Source organism: Cucurbita maxima, unplaced genomic scaffold (assembly GCF_002738345.1).
Source record: "Cucurbita maxima cultivar Rimu unplaced genomic scaffold, Cmax_1.0 Cma_Scf00064, whole genome shotgun sequence".
In the NCBI taxonomy this organism is placed as follows: Eukaryota; Viridiplantae; Streptophyta; class Magnoliopsida; order Cucurbitales; family Cucurbitaceae; genus Cucurbita; species Cucurbita maxima.
This window is the reverse complement of record NW_019272080.1, coordinates 462,540-486,890: the sequence shown is the minus strand read 5'-3', so window position 1 is coordinate 486,890 and position 24,351 is coordinate 462,540. Positions and strand designations below refer to the sequence as shown.

The 24,351-nt window shown below is 35.6% G+C and overlaps 2 protein-coding genes across 2 annotated transcripts in view; one reads left to right on the top strand and one right to left on the bottom strand.

Moving 5' to 3' along the window:
- Positions 1-1,468, top strand: part of LOC111472098 (phosphoglucomutase, cytoplasmic) — an 8,971-nt gene extending 7,503 nt beyond the window's left edge. Inside the window, exons 15-17 of the mRNA XM_023117792.1 lie at positions 583-732; positions 936-1,052; positions 1,144-1,468. Coding sequence (XP_022973560.1) covers positions 583-732; positions 936-1,052; positions 1,144-1,215 — 339 coding nt within the window. The 3' untranslated portion in view covers positions 1,216-1,468. The remainder of the gene's footprint in view (positions 1-582; positions 733-935; positions 1,053-1,143) is intronic.
- A 354-nt stretch (positions 1,469-1,822) lies between these two features.
- LOC111472075 (pectinesterase) lies at positions 1,823-3,919 on the bottom strand. Its single transcript, XM_023117772.1, has 2 exons — positions 2,927-3,919; positions 1,823-2,537 (listed from the first exon to the last, which is right to left on the bottom strand). Exons 1-2 carry the CDS (start codon positions 3,837-3,839, stop codon positions 1,846-1,848), a joined length of 1,605 nt encoding a protein of 534 aa, XP_022973540.1. The 5' UTR covers positions 3,840-3,919; the 3' UTR covers positions 1,823-1,845.
- Positions 3,920-24,351: the final 20,432 nt, after the last annotated feature.

The following is a 24,351-nucleotide window of genomic DNA, read 5'->3' as shown; positions in this document are numbered from 1 at the left end:
TTTTGTTTTTTTTTTTTTTTTTTTTTTTTTTTTTTTTTTTTTTTTTTTTTTTTTTTTTTTTTTTTTTTTTTTTTTTTTTTTTTTGTGTTAGTTCAGTTTTTCATTGTCTTGAAAATGAACTAGTTATCTAGCTTATGTACAGTTGGCACTCATTTAACTGTTACCCAGATACTGTTTTTTAGAGTGCGGTCCTACAAAATACAGTTCCTTAGCGATTTCATTTTATTCATAAAATACAACGTTCACTGAACCTTGTGGTGAGCCCTTAGGTAGTGAACATTCTGACTCTTGGCGAGAATATTTACACTGAACTTTGTTTAGGATGAAGTGTAACGCTAGAGGGGTAAGTTGCACATAGACAGGAGTGTTCTACCATTATAGCTTAGTTCGGTTAAGACTGCAGCATTTTCTGAGTCTTCTCGTTGGATAAGTTTTTTTTGCTAATAGTATCAGTTTGTTATTTGTTTATATTTGAAAGTCTTGTTTATTTAACTTATCTTGGTGTTGTTAGCAAAGAGTTCTGAACTCTTATTTTTCTTCCACTATCGTTTGGTGTAATTTAAAACTCTTTGATGCATAAATATTGGCATTCAATGCAGAATGATCAAAGGAGTTCGTTCAGATGTTTCAAAGGTTGTCCATGGTGATGAATTTGAGTATAAAGATCCTGTTGATGGTTCCATCTCAAAGCATCAGGGTATTCGATATTTGTTTGAAGACGGTTCACGACTGGTAAGTTAATTGTTCTTGAACTGCTTTTCCAGATCCCTGCACAGTAATATATATATATATCTGTGTGTGTGTACGTGTGTAAATCAGGATGCTTTTCCCCCCGCCTTTCCAGAACTCTCAACAGAGAATCCCTAAAATTGTGTGAGAACGTTTTAGTACAAATGACAATTTATATATTATCAATCTTCTTTACATGGTTGCAGGTCTTCCGCCTGTCTGGAACTGGCTCTGAAGGCGCAACTATTCGGCTCTACATTGAGCAATATGAGAAAGATCCATCAAAAACTGGGAGAGATTCTCAGGAAGCTCTCGCTCCTCTGGTTAGATCTCTCTCCAATTTGATGAAGAAACTTGAAAAATCCTTTTACAGGGTATCCGAATTGTATTGACTCGATTAGTTTGTCGTTTCAGGTGGAAGTTGCTCTTAAGCTCTCAAAAATGCAAGAATTTACCGGCCGATCTGCTCCTACCGTCATTACTTAAGCGAATTAGATATAACCCATGATTTTGAAGAAATAATTGTTGCTATCTTGCGGTGGCGCAAGATCTCTTAAAACATCACTGTAAGTGCTTCCAGAGTGTTTGTTTGGCGGGAAAACTTTAGCCTACATAAATTTTGGATTTTAATTGTCTTAATAATCTTTGATGCTTCATTCTTATGAAGCTCGACAAAGTAATAGAATATATAATATATATATATGAATGAATTAATGTGGTTTTTTCCCCACTTTTGGTATAAGCTTACCCTATGTTCCATATTAATATTGTTGGTCTGTTCACCAGTTTAGGGTTTGATTGGATTAACGTTTTATTTCTTGTGCTTGCTGAACAAAATATATACTTTTATCTCACTTTTATTTGGGTTATCTATCAACTGCTTGTGCTTTAAGAACTAAGAAGGAAAAATAGGAAAACCAAAATGAGGATCTAATCCTGATTGATAACTATTTATTAAGCTATATACCCAACTTTTTTGTCCCCAAACAAATCCAAACAACATTTTTCTTACATCTTTTTGCACTGCCCAACTTTTTTCCCCCATCCCATTTTTCACTTCCAAATAGACCTTATTTCCTACCACCATACCACCATCAACTTTTTTCTATTTCATAATCATACCCCATTTCCAAATGGCACTCCGGTGCCCGGAATCCAACCTCCTCCTTCCAGGAAACTTTCCACTGTAAATCTCTCGGCCTCCGCCTCAGTCTTCATGACATGGTACCCCGGCCACTGCACCCTCCTCATTGTACTTGCCCCGCCACCGCTGTTCTTAAACTCCCCATAATAAACCGTCTTCAGACCGAAATCTCCGCCCCAAGGAAGCCACCCCGCCGGTTCAATTAGCCCATCCAAAACGTTCCTCATTACCACCGTCCTCGAATACGCCTTCCACGGCCTACCCAAATAGGTTTTGTACACACCCTCCACCGCCTTCAGGTCCGGTGCCGCTCTGACAACGGAATTATGTATCACAAACCCCGTGTTTTCATTCGGGTCGGACCTCGCCTGCGCCGTCACCGTGTTTTTCTGGTTTTCCATCGGCTTTCTGACGAAGATGTTGCAATTTTGAAATACAGAGGCGCCATCGCCGAAAATGAAGTCGATGGTTCCGTAGATGTGGCATTCACGGAAGAAATGGCGGTTGGAGTGGGCGTATAGAGTGTCTTGGTAGCCTTTGAAGCTGCATCGATAGAAAATTGAGCGATCGGCGTTAGTTCGGAGGGCAACAGCTTGGTGCTTCTCTGGTCCTGCTCTGTTCTCGAACGTCATGTCTTTGGCGATGAACCCTTCGCCGACCACCGCTGAAATTGCCGTCAACATTTTTTCCGATGAATTATGTCTTGGTCGGTAATTCAATCAATTTGGTCCATGAGTTGCAATTTTTTATTTCTGTTATTATATTTTTTGGCTTCATTTATTCGTAAATATTTTCAATTACAAATTTGGTTTTTAAAATTTAAAATGATTTTTAACATAACTTTCAACTTTTGCGCTATGAACATGTTTAATAAGTATTTGATCAAATTAAAGGTTCTAAAACTCTTAGACAACAAATTGATTGTAAGCTCAAAGCCTATTGAAGATTTTAAATTCAATTCTTTTGGAAACTATAACTAGTCGATCCATTTGCATGCATGCATGGAAGCAAAATTAACATAAAAATAGGATCAAAACAAAAGGATTTACGAACCAAAAGTGGCTGATCTGAAAGTGGTTGATCCATCTTTGACGTTTTTCATGGCTGTAACGATCGTCGCACCCATCCCATCTCCAATCATCATAACATTCTTCAACGTTTTCTTAATCACAACATTCTCTCTGTAAATCCCACCTTTTACATATATAACAAACCTTCTTTCACTTGCCTTCCTAACCTCCGCCGCTGCGGCCACCGCCTCCGATATCGTTCTGAAATTGCCGCTCCCATCTTGGGCCACCACCATATCCGCGCGCTTCACGGTCGTGTCCCGGAGGAGCATCCTATCATCACCAGAAACCCACTTGGGAAACGAACCAGCTAGTATCCGCTGGCTATAAGGGGTGGAAGAAGTAGTAGCTGTCACGGCAGCGATCTTGGTGATGGCAAGAGAATTGCTGATCAATTTCGAGAAATTACTCAAAATTTGATGCGGAAAAATGATATTCAAATAATGAGAAGAAAATCCAAAATCTCGAAACCCATCTCGGCATGTTTGATGATTCGCTAATGAAGCACTTAGCAATGTCAAGTGGTCAATTGAATGGGCCCCCATAGAGTTCATCATCGAGCGATTGAGCTCGGTGATTGAATCTTCGTAGAGTTCCAGACAGTCGATTAAAGCTGATTTCACTCTGTAGTCATCGTCAAAGGAAGCTAAATCCATGGCAGAGAGAAGGTGGTGATGGGCCACCATGGCTTGGTTCAAAGTGGCTCGAATGGCCGAGTTTCGAAAGCGAGTGATGTGATAAGATTGATGGACGTCGGTGGTGGGTATGTTGTGATTCGGGTTGATGAAATGGAAGCAGAGGTCTGGATATGGGGTTTGGGAGCAAGACATGAAAGTGTGGAAGCTTTGGGCATGGGTGATCCCTAGGAATGAAAAGAGAAGAAAACAACGCAGCATTTTGATGGTAACGAGTGTTTATTAAGGGATGGAGTTTCTTTTATGCACAAATGTGGTGATATTTGCAATAAATTAGGGAAGAGAAGGGTTATATATATATATATAGGCAAACAAAGTGAGGGAGCCTTTCTTAAACCTAATTTTAATTTTTGAAAAGTAGTATTATTTTCAACCTTATCTATAATATTTATAATAATTTTTGCATTCCTATTTTACCTATAAATATTTTTGCATTCCTATTTTACCTTTAAAAAATTCGTTTTATTTATAAGTATAAAATATTACGATGTATGTTTGATTGTTTGCAAGTGAGATAATTGTCTCTTCAACATAGCGGTATCCCTTTTCGGAAGACAGTTGAATCCCTCCGTCTTTTGTTCCGTTCTCAAGTCCCTGAACTTATGAAGTCCCGTTTCGGTAGTAGACCAATTTGTTAACATCCCCCCGAGCCATTTTTTATTAACATAATGACACCGAGCCCTTGTTACAGCCCGGGCTACTGAATCTGCTGCTTTATTTTTGGTACCAACAATTAAAAATTGTTTGCCCCAGCCTTCCTTCTCCTTTCAGGGCCTACCCGAAAGAGAATCCAGTGTTTCTTGGTCGTGAATATCTGAATAGGACGAACCGCCCCGTCTTCAGAACAAAACAATTAGAATTAGGCTCGTTGAACTGGAATGTGTATTATCCATATAGGGGAACTTTCAATGGAGAAGATCCGTCGACCTAAGACGAAGAGAAGGGTCTATCTATTTTATTTAGTTATTCAGTTAAACCAATGATTCATTATTGTAACAGATAGCAACAAACATTTCATCCGGGAAAAGCCATCTTTTTCTCAACAATGTCTTTGTCATTTGATCCAATAGCGTTCCGTTAGATAGGAACAGATTTGATAAATACTGATAACTCTCGGATGGAGTATTAGAACGGAAAAATCCATTAGATAATGAACTATTGGTTCTAAGCCATCTTTGGTGATGAATCAAAAATCCGAAGTGCTTTTCTTGCATATTCTTGATAAACCAGCGTTTATATATACATTATAGGAAGATCTGTTGTTTGAACGATCAATCACGCCATTTTTTCTTGTTTCAACTATTTGAGTCGAAATGGTTATACAGTAAAGTGGTATAATTTCCATATACAAGTGTTACTTAGTCCATACATATAAAACAACTGATCTCAAAATATATGTTTGAAAAACAATCATATCTTTTGTTCCGTTATAATTATTTGGGTTACATGATGAAATGTTGTGTATGGGTGTGATCTAAGCCCTAAATATGAAACTTCACCGTGTAACAATAGAGATATTTAGGTCTTTTGCCTTTTGAAATTTTATAAATTTATATTTATTTTCATTTTTGTATATGTAAATAGGAAATAATTATTTTTTTGGTCAAACACGTGGTTTGCTTTTTTAAATACCATCTCATTAATTGGAAGGAAATTTTGGCTAAATGAAGCTCAAACTATTTTTATTAAATTAAAGAATAACTCAATTCAACCCTAAATTTTTATTTTTATTTTTAATTTTAAGTTAGATAATTAAAATTTTATTTTTAATAAAAGTAAAATATTAGTGAATAAAAAAATCTCTTTATTTATTTATTGTTAAATATTTAATTAAAATTTACAACTCAATTCAAATATATATTTAAAAATTATCTCATACGGTCCATTGACAAATAATTATAAAATTAAATAATAATAATACATATATATATATAATTTTTTATTTATTTTAATCCAAACGAAAGATCGAAAGGGTGGGGAGGCAAATTAATACTGGATGTTTGGAACACACCCATTGGCTATTGTATTGTAACACACAAGAAGCTCGAGCTTTGACTATGAAAGGAGTTATCCACTTCTTATTATGCCACGTGGCCAAAAACAGTCTTGGATGGACACGTGTCATAATATCATCAGCCTTCAACTAGACTTTTGACTTTTGTTGTGGATATTGTTTTTGATCTCATGATAAGGGTGAATTGGTAAAGCTTCTTTAGGCTTAAAAGTATTAATCCCTTTAATTAATTAGGCATAATAAAGTGTCATGTTCTTTCATTTACATCCATTCACATAATCCACCAAATTTATGTATACCATCCATATATATTAATATATAACCCATGATTTTGATAATTAAAATATTATGGATTAACTATAAGAAATGAGTACTATTAAAATGACAAAAAGGTATTTATTAAAGGGGTTTTTAGTCCTAAAATATTTGTGTAAAAAACACATGCGAGTAAGTTAAAAAGCGAGTGGAAGAAGCATCGGATGCCAAATATTTGGTGTATTTGAGAGCAGTTTTCAAAGAATGACCTTTGCTTTCCAAAAATCACTTAGAAAAGGAGTGTTAGGACAAAAGCTTTAGAGCACATTGAAACTCCAAAACTATTATATATCACATCTAATATCTAACTACTAAAAAAAACCATGCTTTCCATTCTTCTTTTATTATTATATGCCTATACTTTGCCTTTCCAAATGTATTTTTCTTTCTAAAATTATTAGATTTTTTTTTTTTAAAAGAAAAGGAAAAGAAGAGAACAATTTTTCTTCTATAAATATATTTAATCTTATTCATTTTCTAAGTTTTATTTACCAAATTGTTATATATTGTTAGAATTCATGCAATCATCAAACCATGTAGTTTACATATCTTCTTCAAAGAAAAATAAGGAGAGAGGAAGTGAAAGAAAGAAGAAAAATAAGAAAAATAGAAAAGGAATATAAATTTGACCCTCGTCGGAGCTTTGCCGGAAGCTTGTCGGCGAATGCAAGAATTTGATGAACGCTCGAGATAAGGCCACGTCCCCTTCTGAAAACTTGATGTCACTAAATGGTAAGAGTTGATGGGATATTTTTCATATAAAATTCGTACTTTTTTTTAGTGGTGATTCCTCGAAGGATTTTGAGGGTCTTCAACCATTGGACAATAAATGGCACGAAACTTTTTTCTATAGCTTCAAAAGGAGAATTAATTGAACAACTTTCATGAATAACTCAATAGCTAATACCCAATAGATTGTAAGTTTTCACTTTGTGAAACAATTTATTCTATATGGGATCCAAGAGTTAATTCTATAAATTTAGTTTAGTTTAGCCCTATCAAGTTTTTAAGTTTATATACAAGGGTGCATGTCACACATCGAGGTTTCTTTGGAGGCTTTAAGTACATAACCTTCCATTTTCCTACTCTCTATGGTTCATTCAGTCATCATGCTTCTTGTGTATAAGTCGGGGTGTCTTCATCTATCTCGGTCTCTAGGGTGAGTTCAACAGGGATGGAGAAACCGTCACTCTTTGTAGATGACCTCTCAGTTTCCCTATAACACCATACATACCTACTAATGAGTGCTAGCCAAAAGCTACCCTAATGGTACCTAACTATGTCATTTCAGGTTTTTAATAGTCTAAGGTAGGCTCTCCACTAAGCACAATTATAGCTCTCTTAGTAGTACCCTTTAATGTGGCATGAGTCCTAAGTGAATGCGTCACATTACTAGTCGAAGTAATAATACTAGTCAAACCATCATGCCCACATAGTACTTAGTCAAATCACACAATCAATATTGACCCTAAACATGTGAATGAACCAAGAGACTTGGAAAATATAGTAAAGAAGCATTTGTGCTTTCCTTTAGTCAATGACTAAGTTTCTTTGCAATTTTATGTAGTTTAGGTTGCATGTAGATCATTCAAGCTCGACATGATCAATCTTCCTTGTGGAGTGATTCGAATCTCAAACAAATGTCCTTGGCTTGAGATATTTGATCAACACAAATCATTCAAACTAGACATGATCGATCTTTCTTGTGGAGTGATTTGAATCTCAAACAAATGTTCTTGGCTTGAGATATCAATCAACAAGGTAATCCAAATCTTATTCCCCTTGTGGTGATTTCCATATCATTTGGTATTAGAGTTTTTCCTTTGGCTGATTTCATATCAGAGCTTTCCCTTGGACTGATTTCCATATCATTTAGTATCAGAGTCTTCCCTTGAGTTTTTTCTATATCAACATGGCTCAAGGACCAAATCAATATTTAAGGTTCCCTAAATAGTCATAGATAGCTCTAGGTCACATAACATAAAGTCCAAGTAATAATCTAAGGCATAAACTAATCGACAAAAAAACACATTCATAATCTAAATTTAACATGGTAAAAATCCTACTAAAAGGCATAAACAAAACGACAAAAAATCACATTCATAATCTATATTTAACATGGTAAAAATCCTATCTCATGCCTAAGTTTCAACAACCCAACACACCTCAATAAAAAACAATCAAGGTGCCTGAAACCCTAAATCATGATTATGAGTTAAACTGATAAATTTTTTTATTTTCATAGGCTTATATCTCAAATTTCATGATTAAATTAGCCAAAGTACATACTTGTGATAATTCTGCCTAATTCCTATTCTTTCGTACAAGTATTTTTTGTTAGGATTAGATTTGATTTAGTGATTTGGATTATATTTGATTTATATTTGATTGAGTCATACTAGATTTAGTTATATCAGATTTGATTCTGTAACGCTATATAAATAGCCAATTTCATTGTTAAGAGAGATTCCCTCCATTGCTAACATTTGGTATCAGAGCCTAATTGGACCTGAAAAAGAAATACACAAATTGAGTGTTTGAGAGGAAAAACAAACAAATGACAAGTGATTCAGAAAGCTTTGCTACACCATTTGTTCCTAAATTCTATAGAGACTACAAGTATTCGAGTTTGGTCATGGAAAATCTCTTGCGTTCCAAGAAATATTGGAGTGCTATTCAATCTGGTTTCGAGGAACCAAAAGAAAACGAAACACTAAGCGCAACCCAGCAAAAGGAAATCAATGAAGCAAGGCTCAGGATCTCAGAGCAAAGAATTATCTCTTCCAATCCATTGATAAGAGTATTCCGAAAAGAATTATCTCTTTCTGCGATATCCATTGATAAGAGTATTCCGAAAAGAATTATCTCTTTCTGCTAATGCTGATTGGATATATGTTTCATTGCGCTTATCTTAAGATACATGAATGAAATACAATAACTCTAAATTATAATCCACCCAAAATTTATAACATGAAATTTCATTTTTCTTCCCTGTGGCATGAATTGAAATATCTTTTGATAATTTAAACAATATTTTCTTCATATCTTCATTGAAGAATATTATATGATTGATGTCTCTTGGTTCATATTATTGAGTCTCTTATCATTCATATCATACATGATCTTATGTCATATCATGCACATAACATATCCTTCGACATATCATAACATTAACATAAGATATCACCAACATTTCATAATCATATCATTTCATAACATATATCATATCACCAACACGTCACATCATAACACATAACGTAACATTAACATAAGATATCACCAACATTTCATAATCATATCATTTCATAACATATCTTAGTCATATCATTTCTTAACATATTTTAGGCATGTCATTTCATAAATTCATAAGAGATGTTAGGAATGGAGAGAGAAATCTCATTCTATTGAACAATGAAATTGGCTATTATATAGAGTTACATAATCAAATCTCATATGACTAAATCAAATCTAATTCAAATAACTAAATCAAATATAATCCAAATAACTAAATCAAATCTAATCCTAACAATTCCTCCCTTAAACTAAACATGAATATCACGAATAGTAATCAGTTTATATCACAAACTTCCACCCGAAGGTAACTTCATCAATTCCCATGTGCCATTTTTGTTTATTGCTCCAGATCCATGGCTTGCCTCCATGTCTCACTCTTCAATGCGTCTTTAAATCAATGTGTCTTCAAAGTTTACAAATCAATGTGTCTTCAAAGTTTATAAAGTTTACAGGTTCAGTAGTGGTAAACATGGTCGAGTGAGCTTCATCACCTTCTTTACAAAAAACTTCTCTTATTGCATAGTCTCTCATCCTGCTTCATCATCTTCTTCACAAAAATCTTCTCCTATTGCATAATCTCTCATCCAACTGGTAGTCTCTTATTCCTCGCCTTATTCGAGCTGGAGAGCTTGCTTCAGCTAAAGAGCCAGAGGAAATGATAAGATAAGGAATCACTACAAGGGGAGTAAGATTCAGATTACTTTGTTGATCAAATATCTCAAGACAAGAACATTGTTTGAGATTCGAATCATTCCACAAGATCGATCATGTCTAGCTTGAATGATTCTTGTTGATCAAATATCTCAAGACAAGAACACTTGATTGAGATTCGAATCACTCCACAAGCAAGATTGATCATGTCGAGCTTGAATGATTCTACATGCAACCTAAACTACATATAATTGCAAAGAAACTAAAACTTAGCCATTGCTAAAGAAAAGCACAAATGCTTCTTTTACTGCATTTTTCAAGTCTACTTACAAATACAACATGACTTTATATAGCCTTAAAATGAAACTATTAAATTCATTCCAAAAGTTGTAACATTCCTACTTAAGGGTCATAATTAATCATTATGTAATTGTAACCTTAAAAGTAAATAAAAAGTCTTAAAATACATTAATGAAATACAATAACTCTAAATTGTAATCCACCCAAAATTTATAACATGAAACTTTATTCTTCTTCAATGTGGCATGAATTGAAATATCTTTTGATAATTTCAACATTCAGAATATTGTATGATTGATGTCTCTTGGTTCATATCACTCAACCACGATACATGTCTTAAAGGCTATGTTGAAAAATGATATGATAGGAAGGAAAATAGAAGGGGGTTGTTTTACATGATAATAAGTGAAAATGTAGTGGACCATTAAAAATAATTTTTAAAAAAAAATTATATATATATATTTTTTAAATAAATATTAAAACATTTCAAAGTCATTTTTTATTCTTTATATTTTTTTTAATGTAAAATATAATAAAAAAATATTAATGAAAATGATGTGAGTAATGGTTTATTTTTATAATTCAAATAATTTTATTTCAATTTAATAGTAATGGAAAACTTCACCTTGTTACTCTACTAAATTTATAAATGTCATACTTCAATTGGTCTAGGATGTCAATTTTTTCGTCACATCATCACGTTGGATATCTTGTTTCATCTGAAACTTTTTCGTTTTAGCTCTAATTTGAATGATTGAAAAAGAATTGAAATCATTATTCCCAACCTTACACGGTGGACAACTCAAAATAATGATAATTGTTAATAATTGAGTATAAGTTTGTTATCATCAAAACATCAATTAATTAAAAAAATTAATTAATTTGAGATTAATGGCCAAAATGATATACGATTAATGAGAAATCATATGGAATCATCTACTGATAGACGATTAGTCAAATTTACGGTAAATAGTTTTAGTTAAGTGGTACTACGGAAGGTCATTTTTTTTTTATAGATTTATTCCAGCATATGTTTTGATATTTCTATCAAATTTTCTATTCAAAGATCTAAACATTGAATTTATTTAAAAAATGAACTTATACTTCATTAGTGAATATTTTTCTTGGATCTTTGCCAATTTATAATCATCAAATAATGTGTATAGATAAGTTACCTAAGATTTTATTTTTAAACAATAATTTTAAATATTCATTTGACATATCTTTATTTATATATATATATATATATATATATATATATATATATATATATAGATATATATAAATTAATTAGAGATTATAGACTATAAAATTACAAAAATAGAGAACGGCCAACGGATTTTCATCTCGGTTTCAATAGTGATCTTATTTTGACTTGAATTATGACTCATTAGATAAATTTAAAAAGTTTTGGAGGTAAAAAAGCTACCTTGGAAGGCATTCATCACCCAAGTAATTACCCATTCAAACTTTCTTCAAAAGCACTGGGTTGTTAGAATAGGCATGATTAAGAATCTAGAAGGGCAATTTGGATGAGATGCTATGTATGTTAAGAAAAATTATGGAATGTCCTGTGATGAAAATTTATGATGCATATCGATGTTAATGCTTTTTTATTGTACTAGTGAATGTAGAGCACTACTCCTAGAAATTGGATGGTTCCCGAAGGGCTAGTTTTGAACCTCTTGGAAATATGAGATGGATTTAAACTACTTAGACGCCCCTAAAAACCAAATACATCTCCATGACAAGGATGATTAAGAGAACTTAACAAGGTTATAGTAGTGTGAATGTATTACTAGAGCCTCCGCCACTATTAGTATCTTCTAGCCAAGCCTAGTTGAATATTGTAGTGTGTCAAAGCCACTAGATTGCACTATCATGTGTAAAAATAGTAAAGGGTCCCATAAACAAGCTCACTCTACTATAAACTTACCTTGAGAAGGGTGAGGGACCACATGGATAAACTAATTGGCTGACATGGGCAGAGAGTTGTTCCCCTAGACCCTTCCATAGGAAAAGGGTCGCCAATTAGCCTTACATAAATGTGTTAGACGAGATGTCATACTTTCCTATAAGATATGATAAGGTTGCACCTTAACCAAAGATATGGGTCATTTACTACTATGACTATGTAAGTTTACTAAGTATGAGAACAAAAAAGTTGGTCCACTTTGAGATGAGATTCATCGTCTAGAAGATCTGTGCTGCTAAATCTGATGGACATCTTCTAATCCCCAACAAGGTCTATGACAAGTATGAGAACCGCTTGGAACTTACTTCGAAGCCTTCCTAAAAGTTTAGAAAGATATAGAATTAGGCCCAAACTTCCTAAAGGGTAGAGAAAATCTAGTGGCAACTTACTATAAATACAACGAGCGCCTTCAAGTAGGTTGCTTACTTAATAGTTTTATACTTACCCCATTCCTCATTTTTTTTGTTCAGGTGTTCACTAACTTTCGATTGAGGTGGAGGAACGTTTGAGAGCTAAGCAGTCATAGAGGGGGTTGTCCTAAGGCGTCAGTCCATCGGTGTATTTTGGGTTTTTAGTAATTTTTTTGAAATTTTATCCTGAACTCATACCCTATTAATGTGCTCCCAGAAAACGTAAGAATTCCGGCGACCATCGAAATTCTCGCATTCTCAACAGAGACCATGCTCCCTCACTCCTCACATCGCTCCCACTTGCCCCTTCAGCCACAGAAACATGCCGGGGATCATTAAGAGAGAAAAACCGGAGAGAAATGTGAAAAGAGAGAGAGAAACCAAAACGTCTCCAGTGAGACTAAACTGACGAATCCGACGCCTAGAACGACCAACCCACACCATGAGAGATGTCTTCGATGACTGTACATTCATCTAAGGTACATTTTGCGCCTCTCTAACATCCATTTGTTGTCGAAAACGAGATATGAGTTTCGTTTTAAGAAACCTCATGGCTTTTTCGATGTAGGTGTTCAAGAGTTGCGAGAATTTGTGGAAGAGAAGCAGAGAGATCAAAAGAGTGGTAGCAGAGTAAAATGATGAGGAAGGGCGTCGTAAACAATCGCGAAGAGGAGTGAAAAAAGAATCAGAAAAATTGCGCTATGAGTTGGATGAAGAAGACGATTCCATCGGATCTGGATCCTGGTCGGACTCAACCCATAACCCACTACCCATCCATTTGGTTTCGGACCAACGTGCGCCTCGAACCAAACTAGTAGGTAGTCAAGTGTCCATTGAAATAAACTTAAAAAAACTTAAAAGGCTAAATGTTAATTTTAAGTAATTGGTTAGAAGAGGTTAATTTGAAAAGTAAGTGAAAGAAAAGGGCAAGAGCCTTGGTAGAATAATGGTGTCTCTCTCATACCTATTATTAGATTAGAAAACTTATAAATACCTAATCCTTCCTTGCAAAGTGGGAGCAAAAGAGAGCTAGAGAGAAAATAAATACATATTAAAGAAAAGACATTTTGATAAAATTAGTATTCTTTTATCTCCTTGTCTCTTCTCTCTCGACATCTCCTTCACAAGGACGCTAGTAGTATTTTCACAAAGCGGTATCAAAGCATTCTATCGTTAGTGTGTGTGAGATTTACTTCACAGATTAGTGAATCTTATTTTTTCAAATTGGTATCAGAGCCGATGGCGAATGTGATAGGTCAAATGCCGCTACCGTGACTAACGAAGACGAACTACGAGAATTGGAACATCCAAATGAAAGCTCTTCTCGGTTCTCAATATGCATGGAAAGTGGTCGAAGAAGGTTTCGAAGAACCAAAGGATACCACGGGTTATACGGCGTCACAAAACAATGTTAAAAGAACTGCAATCAAAGGATAAAGCAGCATTATACATGTTGTTCTGAGCCATTGACAAGTCGGACATTGAGAAGATTGTCAGGGCAACTACTTCAAAAGAAGCATGAAACACTTTAGGAAAAGTGTTCAAAGAAACCGACTGAGTCAAGCAAGTGCGTCTCCAAACTCTTCGTGGCGAGTTGGAGAGCATGAAGATGAAGGAGTCAGAAAATGTATCTAACTACATTACACGCGTATAGACTGTGGTAAACCAATTAAATCGAAATAGAGAAATGTTACCCGAGACGCGAATTGTGGAGAAGATCTTGAGGTCATTAACCAACAACTTCGAGAATGTTGTATGTGCGATAGAAGAGTCAAAGGACCTAGCGGCATTCACGGTCAATGAGCTCGCTTGTTCTCTCGAGGCACATGAGCAACGTAAGAAGAAGAAGGGAGAAACACTTGATCAAGCACTTTAAACCAAGACATCAATCAAAGAAGAAAAGGTACTCTACTCACAAAATTTTCAAGGTAGAGGTCGAGGAAGTCACGAAAATGGTCGAGGTGGTCAAGGCAGCAGTAATGAAGGAGATTATAAGGAGAAGAAACAGTCGAGCCAAGCAAATTGGCGTGGAAGAGGACGTAGTCAAGGATATTATTCCAACATTCAGTGCTATCAATGTAAAAAATATGGTCACTATGCAAATGATTGTAACTCCAACAAATGTTACAATTGTGGTAGAGTGAGACATTTTGCAAGAGATCGTTGAGCCGAGAAAAAGGTGAAAGAAACGATCAACCTAGCCTTGGATGACGCAACAAACGAAAGTATTCTCTTGATGGCCCAAAATGAAGAGCTGAAAGCAAAAGAATACGGCGGAGCGAAAGACAATGGCGGTAGTCGTGAGGTGGCGGAAGCTGTTGAAAATGAGGTGATATGCAACGGATTTGGCGAAATTGCGGTATCGTAGACGAGAAAATCGAAGAAGAATGAACAACCGGATAATAGAGAGCTTGAGCTCGAAGAGAGAGAGCTTCAATGGCAAGAAAGGGAATTTGAGAAAGAAAGAAGAAAGAGGATGAGAATGGAAGAAGAAAAGATGGAATGGAAGAAGAAAAGATGGAATGGAGAGAAAGGATGGCAGAAATGCAGATTGAACATGAGAAACAGATGATGCAAATGCAAGCTGCAATCCCTTCAAAATCCCAAAACAATGACAAAGAAGGAGCCCATGCGATCAATGAACAAGCCAAAGAAACTGTCAGATCAAGAGGAGGAGAATAAAGATTCAGAACAACAACCCAAAACTTCCATTGATAAATCTGTGGAGAAGTCTCAGTTGTAGACGTTGAAATCTCTGAGCGAGTGCCTTTCGAAGGAGAAAGTAGAGATTGAAAAAGAAAAGAAAGTTTTAGAAATGGAGATTGAAAGGTTAGAGAAGGAAGTGGTTGAGCTGAGTGAGAGTTTTTCTATCTCAAATAGGAGAAGGAAGATAATAGAAAGGTAATCTATGAGCTTGTGAAGAAAATTGAAAGTTTGGAGAAAGAGAATGACTTATTAATGAAAATTGATGGTCTAGTGGAAGAGCTAGTGGGGAGGAGAAAGATATAGAGATGTTAACTCAATAGAGAGACTCACTCGACGTGAATCTGAATCGGGTCAAACAGGAGGCAGTGAATTTACGACACACGATTGGAATAATCACTTGTGATAAAGTCGAAAGGGAGGAGGCAAAAATGGAAGTGAACAATGTCGTTGTGGACTTGCAAAGGGAATTGAGTAAATTGAAAGAAGCTATGACATCTATGTCGAGCATGGCTGAGAATGGGAGAAATGAGAAGTTGGTGTCTCAAATGGGTTGTTCTTGAGAAGCTCCAAATGAAGTTTAGTTAGAAAAGGACAAGTTTAGTTTGTTGCTTGAGGGCAAGGAGAGGAAATTATGAAGAAAACACGACTGAGCTCGAGAAAACGAAAATGGCACAGGTGGAATCGCTGAATAGCATTTAAGTTTATGAGAGAGTTTTGTTGAAATAAACTTAAAAGGCTAAATGTTAATTTGATGTAATTTGTTAAGAGAGGTTAATTTGAAAAGTCAGCTTAAGGAAAAGGCCAAGAGCTTGTGTAGGAATAATGGTAGGGTTATTGATCTCTCGTACCTATTATTAGAGTTAAAAAACTTATAAATATCAGATCCTTTTATTGTAAAGTCAATGAAGAGAGAAAAGAAATACATAGAAAAGACATTTTGATAAAATTAGTGTTCTTTGTCTCCTTGTCTCTCCTCTTTCGACATATTTTTCACAACTATGCGAGTGGTATTTTCACAAAGCAGTATCAGAGCATTCTATCATTAGTGTGTGTGAGATTTACTTCACAGATTACCGAGTCTTATTTTAATAGTGTCGCCCGCATCAACCAATCCAACCCGCAATGCCGAAGCCCAATTACTCGAGGACCACCTGCAGCAGCCCAACACCCGTAGCAGCCCAACACCCGTGCCTCAACCCGAATCATCTTGCACACATGTCAATGCCGTATTGCACCACATGTCAACTTACAGCAAAAAGAACCTTTTGGCTTCACGACTAAGGCCAACCAAGTGGACTTACTATAGGATAGGCTAGGCATTTGCTTGATGTATGATGTCCCATGTCTAGTGGCACCAACACGTGTCCTTTATGCTTTATGATTATGAAGTATAACGTATGATATATCATGTATGATGACTTGTATGAGTTATGATGATGAGTACGAACGTGAACGCTACAATGATGATGGTGATCATGTCGAGCATGATACTCAGGGGTCTGCTGACCTCTAGACGCCGCTACGGACAACTAGCTCGACTATGATGGGTCCTGGGGGGGTGTGAACCATCTGGGGATTTACGCTCGCACGTGTGGGTCGTGTGTAGGAAAGTACTACACATCCAATTTAGGACGGATTGATGGCCACCCTAGGATGTTTTAATGATAGGTCCACAGAGTATTATTGCATGTGTTTGCATTTCATGACCCCTATAGTGAGTATTCTTTGAAATACTCAGACTGTGTGCTATATCATTTTTCAGATAAACACAAAGCGCCCCTATACGGTTGAGTACGACATCGCAATCAATGACCCTGACACATGCATAGGCTAATAGTATATTTAGTTTCCTAGATTTAGGTTAGAACAGGTTGGTATGCATTTCATGTGTTAAATTAATTTCATTATTATTTTTAATTTCATTTATAAATTATGTTTTGAACACGTAAGACCATGATAGTGTTTTCAATGATGAAATTATGTTTATGTTGAAATTATTATTTTAATGATGATGTTTTAAAAGTTATATTCGGCATGTGAGCGCAGACAAAGATGACAATAGCAACTTTAGATAGCTAAAATTGAGGGTCGTTACATTTTTATTTGTAGTTTTGTTTGCTTTAAATTATACAAAATTTTATGATCTTTTATTATTTATTTACTTTTGTTTTATTTTATTTATGGTTCGAACCCTCAAAAATTGGATCGTGACATAAGAGCCTACTTCATCCAATTTCTAGCAAGTATTACGAGCTTTTGTTTTGACGGCAGGAAGTTCATGCCTAAATTCTATAACTATCTGAGCTTTTAGAGAGGCCTCAAAATTTTCAAACGATTCTTGTGCATTTCACAGACTGAAATCTAAAAGTTGTTCACTAGAGTCTAACATTACACATCTACTAGACAATTAATCTCACCTCTAGGTAAGTAATAAACCTAGAAAAATAGTAATGCATGGTAAAATAAGATTAGTTTATCATTATAATTATGTAGAAAGGTGAGGAGTATTTGCAGAATTTATAACAATAGCTGTTAATTATACACTAATGGGCCTAATGAAGAGTTAGATATGGGCCTCATGTCTTGAGAAACTAAGCCCATCAATCTTTTAGTTGGGCTTATGGGCCCTTCCCATACAACCTCTATCCCTCTTTCATGGATGCCCCTTGCTTTAGTGAAGATTATAGATGAATCATATTTAGCCTCACACTAAATAAAAACAATACACCCTTCTTTATTTTTATTTTTTTGCTCATACTTACTATATATATATATATATATATATATATCAAATCGAACATATAGCATACATAGGATGAATATCATGCTTGTTATTCACATAATTATTTTTATAATAATATGATTATAATGATAATGATAAAAAAAAATGGGGGAGAAAGTGACCTCTCTTTATTGAATTGCTGGATTTTGCATGTGGCTTCCATTCCCACGTCTCCTTGATTTTTTTTCCTTTCTATTTCAATTGATAATTTATACAAAGAAAAGAAAACATCATAATTAAATAGTTTGTTTTTTTAATAATTAAAAGAAGTCAAATAAGACGAACCCATTCTAGGTTTCGCCACATATTCGGAGGTTAGCGATTAAACAAATTTTAATCAAATCCTATTTATTTTTATGTACTTCCAAAAAATTGTTTGAAAAAATTAATTTTTTAATTTTTTTAATTTTATTTTATTGATCTTTGAATTTTTTAAATTTAGGTTTGTCTTGTTATAATTTCTCACAATAATTTATATTTTTAAAAAACATTGAATTACATAGCAAAATTCCAAAAATAAAATAAAGTTTTAAGCATTTTTTTAGCTTTCAAACTTAGTCTAAAATTTTGACCACATTTTGAAAGAGTAGATAACAAAAACAAATAATAAGTTTAATTTCAAAAACTAAAAATTAAAAAAAAAAAATAGTTATTAGAAGGACATACGCAATTTGAAAATATTCTTAAAAGAGTAGATACAAACTAAAGAAACCAATAGATTAGAAGTAATATTTACCAACTTAATTTTTAAAAATAAAAAATTAAATGGTATTCAAATAGGTTATTCTTAATTTTTTTAAAATTAAGATTATATTTCCACTTACAAGTTTATTTATTTGATATTTACCTTTTAAAACCGCTTTTAAATCCAAACTAAAATTTTAAAAATAAAATAATTGGAGCCCTAACCACAATTAAATATAACTTAAAACAATATAAAAAGAAATAATAGTGAAAATTGAAAAAAACGGTCAAAAGTTAATCTTGAGAGACAAAATGGTCATTTTGACCTCTCTTTCCTATTGAGGGGTTGTGTAGAACGATCATTAAGGAGAAAGAAAAAGTAAAAATAAAAAATAAAATAAAAAGGAAAAGGGTTTAGGGTTTTGAGAGAAAGGAAATAGGAGAATCGAAATTCACTCCAAATGGTAGTCTTCGGTCCGAATTTGATTAAAGCTCCTTTATGAAAGTTGTCGAAGGTTGTGAATATCAAGATTGAACTCTTCATTCATCCAAATTCATTCGAGAATAGAAAAAGATGTATTTTGAATTTTGAATTTCAGTTTTCCTCCAAATTTGAGAGATTTTATTTGAATTTTTAACATGTTGTTCTTTAGAGAATCTCACAAACATTCATGAAGGAACTGGAGTTGAGCAACGATCGTCAAGAAACTATAAGTTATGTATTTTGAACCGAATTTGGATACCATTATTTTTCTCCATAGCTAACAAATTGAATAAAAATATTTTTTTTTTTAAAAGATGGATTAAAACTCTACAATTTTGATAAAGGAATCAAGTTGATTTGAGTTAGGTAGAAAAAGATTAAAATAATCTAAAGAGATTAGAAATCTTACCAAATCTAAAAAATATACGGAAATGCGAGAAAGAAGACGAATCGCAAGAGGACATGTGTCACGTAAAAAGGGAGTAAGCACGTCAGGCAAGAAAAGGGCCACATGATAGACAAGGAGAGCATCGCACGTTTGGATGAGAGAAGGACGTGTGTCAACAATTGGTTGGTGTGCACAACCTGCATAATGACTGAACTCAAGAATTGAACTACGACCAGATTCACTATTTTATTCGAACAAAACCGATTGCACTGACCCAAACCGCTCATGCCCAACTAGAATTTACACAAAATCATTAGTCAACAAGAAACACATGGTACAGCGAAAGTGCGACTGCTTCCTCCTTAGGCGCATCTGTATGCACACATTGACTGCGCGTTGGTGACCTTTAGTTGCACGTGAGCTAGGTATTTTGTCCCATTTGACCTTCATTCAACTATTTTTCACTTCAATTTTGTTACTAACCTTAATATGACTTGAATTAGGACCTAGTATAGGAATTTTAGAAATTTTGGAGCTTCTAACACACAAAAAAGCTCGTTAGGGAAGGCATGGGTCATCCAAGTAAATAGGCATTTGGATTCTTCTCACGTAATATTGTAGGGATTGCTAGGATGTGCTAAATGTGAGATTCTGCATCTGTTGGAGAGGAGAATGAAGCATTCTTGATAAGGGTGTGGAAACCTCTCCCTATCAGACACGTTTTAAAAACCTTAAGGAAGCCCAGAAGGGAAAGCCCATAAGGGACAATATTTGCTAGCAATGAGCTTGAGCCATTACAAATGGTATGAGAGCCAGACACCGTGTGCTAGCGAGGAGGCTGAACCCCAAAGGGGGCGGACATCAGGCGGTGTGTCAATGAGGATGCTAGGCCTCGAAGGATTGGGAAGTCCCACATTGATTGGAGAAGAGAACGAGTGACAGCAAGAACACTAGGCCCTAAAGGGGATGAATTGTGAGATCCCACATCAATTGGAGAAAAGAACAGAGCTTGTATGAATGCATTATAAAGTATGTTTATCTCTAGGTGACTGATTGTGTGTGCCTCTCTATAGAGAGTGTTTATCCTCACAGAGGTAAGACTAGGATTCTTGAGTCAGGTCGGCTAGACAATGAGCTAGATCAAGACACCTTCAGTAAACACCTTAGGGAAGTGAGTGACAATCAGGGAAACTAGACCCTAGTAATCCTAGATTAAGAAATGCTCAAGGGGTTTGAACAAAATAGCATAGAATCGAAAGTTTGTAGGTGCCCTAGAATCAAGTAAATCTCATTGACAATTGGGATAACAAAGGTGACGTTTAGTAAATGTTTTTCGTGTTTTGGGTGATTGATAGGAATATCTCTCTAACAAAGCATGCATGATTAGGGTACTAGAGCTAGAGCAGTTTGCATGTTGATCTAAGTTAATATGCTTATAATAACTATGCACTCTTGGATCATGAGAGAGGATTAGAGGTTTATACCTGAGTGCATCTAATGATTGATTAACCTTGAGGATTTAACTCTAGGCATCCTAGCAATGTGAGATGAGATTTAAACCATATAGATGCCCTGCCCAGTAGTATGTGACGGTATCACCAGCATCTCTACCTCCCATCTCCTTCAATACATCCTTAGCACCTGCCCTACCAAGTGGTAGTAGTACCGATACCATCGAACTAGGCTTAGTACACATAGTGTAGCACGTCGAGATGACAGGTACCACTATCGTGTGTGGAAATGGTCAAAGGTCTCTATATAGGGCATCTACGTTGTAAACTACACAGATAATCTAATAGTTGGCACACAAGGGTCACTCCCCCAGATTCAGAGTGATTTTATGAACCTATGGAAGGGTTGCCAGCTAACCCTCCATGGATGATGATGATGTTAACACCTGTTAGATGTCAAAGTGTCTTAACAGATTTTTTGAGGTAGCACCTCAACTCAAGATACTTGTCATTCACTATCGTGGTTATGCAAGCTAATTAAGTTTATGAACAAAAAAATTAGTTCACCCCATAAGTGAGATTTGTCTCCCAGTTGACTCAAAATGCTAGAAATTGGTGAACCACCACCTCTAGACCCAAAGTGGATTTGTGATGGTCATGAAAACCACTTGAAGCTTTTAGACCTTCTCAAAAGCTTAGATAGCTTTAGATTTAGGCTCGAACTTCCTAAAACATAGAGAAAAGTTTGTGGATACTTATTAGGTTAAGTACGCGATTAAATCTACAAGTAGGTTATTTACTAAATATTTTTATACTCAACCTTTTTCCCCCTTTTTTTTCAAGTGTTCACAAGCTGTCGGTCGAGGTGAGGGAGCATTCAAAAGATGCGTAGTCACAGTGGACGTCGTCCCAGGATGTTAGTTCGTCCTTTTTGGGTGTGTTATGTTTTCTTTGTAAATGTATCCCAAACTTGTTCTCTCGTTTGTAATAAACTTGAACAACACTAACTTGTAATTCAATTTTGTTTGTTTAATTGTAGTGTTGTTTGTCTTAATTAGATTTAAAATTTACCATAATTTTATATTTTATTTTATTTACTTTTTCTTGTCTTTTTAGTCACGGTAACAACTCAAACCCACCGCTCTGTTCTCTTTGGATTGTTACAAATGGTATCAGAACTAGTCACCGGACGGTGTGAGACACAAGTCAGAGTAGGGCTAGATCCTCTACATAATAGATGCATTTTAAAAACCATGAGGGGAATCCCAAAAATGACAATATCTGCTATCAGTGAGCTTGGGCTGTTACAAATGGTATCAAAACCAGACATCAGGCATGTACTAGCAAGGATGTTTGAACCCTAAGGGGGTGGATTTTGAGGTCTCACATTAGTTGGAGAGAAGAACAAAGTATTTGTTATAAGGGTGTGAAAACCTCTTCCTAGTAAACATGTTTTAAAGCCTTGAGGGGAAGCCTAGAAGGGAATGCTTAAATGGTATCGAAGCTAGTCATCGGAAGGTGCGAGATTGTCACGACCCAAAAAAATTAACCTTAAGTCGTGACTTATTGAGACTATGACGTGTAGTGTGTATGCAAGAAATTCAAAGGAAAACATTATTTCAAAAATCAATCATTTATTTCGTAAGAAAAGCGTTTCAATACAAAGAGGACATAGGTGACTAGTTTTAGACAAGGAAAGAAACATGAAGGAAAAAGTGTACTAATCAGTAAGACCGGATTGACGCCCCGGGACACGCTTCCTCTGTGACAATCCACATCTTTCAATGCGCCCTCTCTTAACCTAATGCCTCACGTACTTGAAAAAGATAGGTATAGCAAGAATGAGTATAAAATTATACTCAGTAAGCCACCTACTTGTAGGCTCTTATCGCATTCTAATCTTAACAAACTCCCACGGACTCTACTTTACCTTTAGGACATCTAGTTTTCATTTTAGCTTCTTGGGGCTTCTTGATTCTTTGTCCTTTCATTTAAAAATCTGTAAAAGTTCCCTTATGTCGACTTGTGTAATGACTGGTGCCCTACGAGTAGCTACCTCGACATAGCTCTGAGACTATCTGGTATCATAGCTAGGAAGTGAGCTGCAACCTCCTAGGCCCATGATAGTCCCCCTAGTCGGGGAGAGCTACCCCCCTTAACCCATCTAGATAAATGGTCTATACGACGTGGGCACACATTTTCCATGCTAAAACGGCTAAAAGCAATCGGATTCCGATCAAGAACCCCCTAGTCCCCCACAAAGCTATGACACCAATCACACACATGTAGCCTAAGGACACTCTAGAGATGGTTCGTATTCCGTGGTGGTATCTTCAATACTAGGGGAAATGTTAGGTCTATATCTTAGTGACTTGTCACTCTAACCACAATCCCCTAGACTTTACCATACCTGTGGGTCATGGAAATTAACTAAGGGTGCACACAATTATCATCCAGCATCATCATACAAAAGTCATGCAAAATAAACATACATGCTCAACGGGGCGATCACATCCATCAAGCTCCCGGAGCGCAGAGTTCACTCAGATTGAATTAAACATATACATATAAAGCAGAAGCTTAGAACATAATTGCAACACTTAGATGATTCTCATAATAGTTCACATAATACATCCATAATCTTAACAAACAAATTACCTACAATCAAACATGGAAAACTACTACCTAAGGTAATTAAACTAGGATGCATGCATACCAATGCAACCTTTACAAGTATTTCTTCCTAAAGATCCATGTGGTGACTTACCTAGATGATGTGTGCCCTTATGTAGCGTTTCCACACAATCAACATATAAAAAATTACTGATTGTTCCTCAATTAGATCCTATTTCATATAAAATAGAGTTAGGATTGGATTCGGGAGGAAAATAGAGAAAACAGGAGTCGAACACGACGAAAGAGAGCTCACACGCGCTTCCATGCGCCAGCCACGCGCCGGGACAAACTCATTGCAGGTTCCACGCGCGAGTGTCACGAGCACACGTTTTTCTGCAGCTACGGGTCGTCGGTTCAGTTCGGGTGGACCGCGCATCGTCGTAGTTCATTTCGTCGCGTGGGTATTGGGTCAGTTGGGGAACGTTGGTCGGGTTGCGTGGCTGCGGATGCGTGTCACTAGAAGGCTGGAGTTGCGTCTCCCCAGGCGACGTTCGACGCGTGTCTAGTGGTTATTGGCGCATGCGAACCTCTTGCCTATTGATACGTGGCGTCATCGCCTTCTCTCTCCTCCTAGCAGAAAAAT

Coding starts and splice junctions, on each gene's coding strand:
- LOC111472075 (XM_023117772.1), bottom strand. CDS start 3,839: ATGCTGCGTTGTTTTCTTCTCTTTTCATTCCTAGGGATCACCCATGCC. Junction 2,538..2,926: donor TTTCAGATCAGCCACTTTTG/GTTCGTAAATCC, acceptor CGGCAATTTCAG/CGGTGGTCGGCGAAGGGTTC.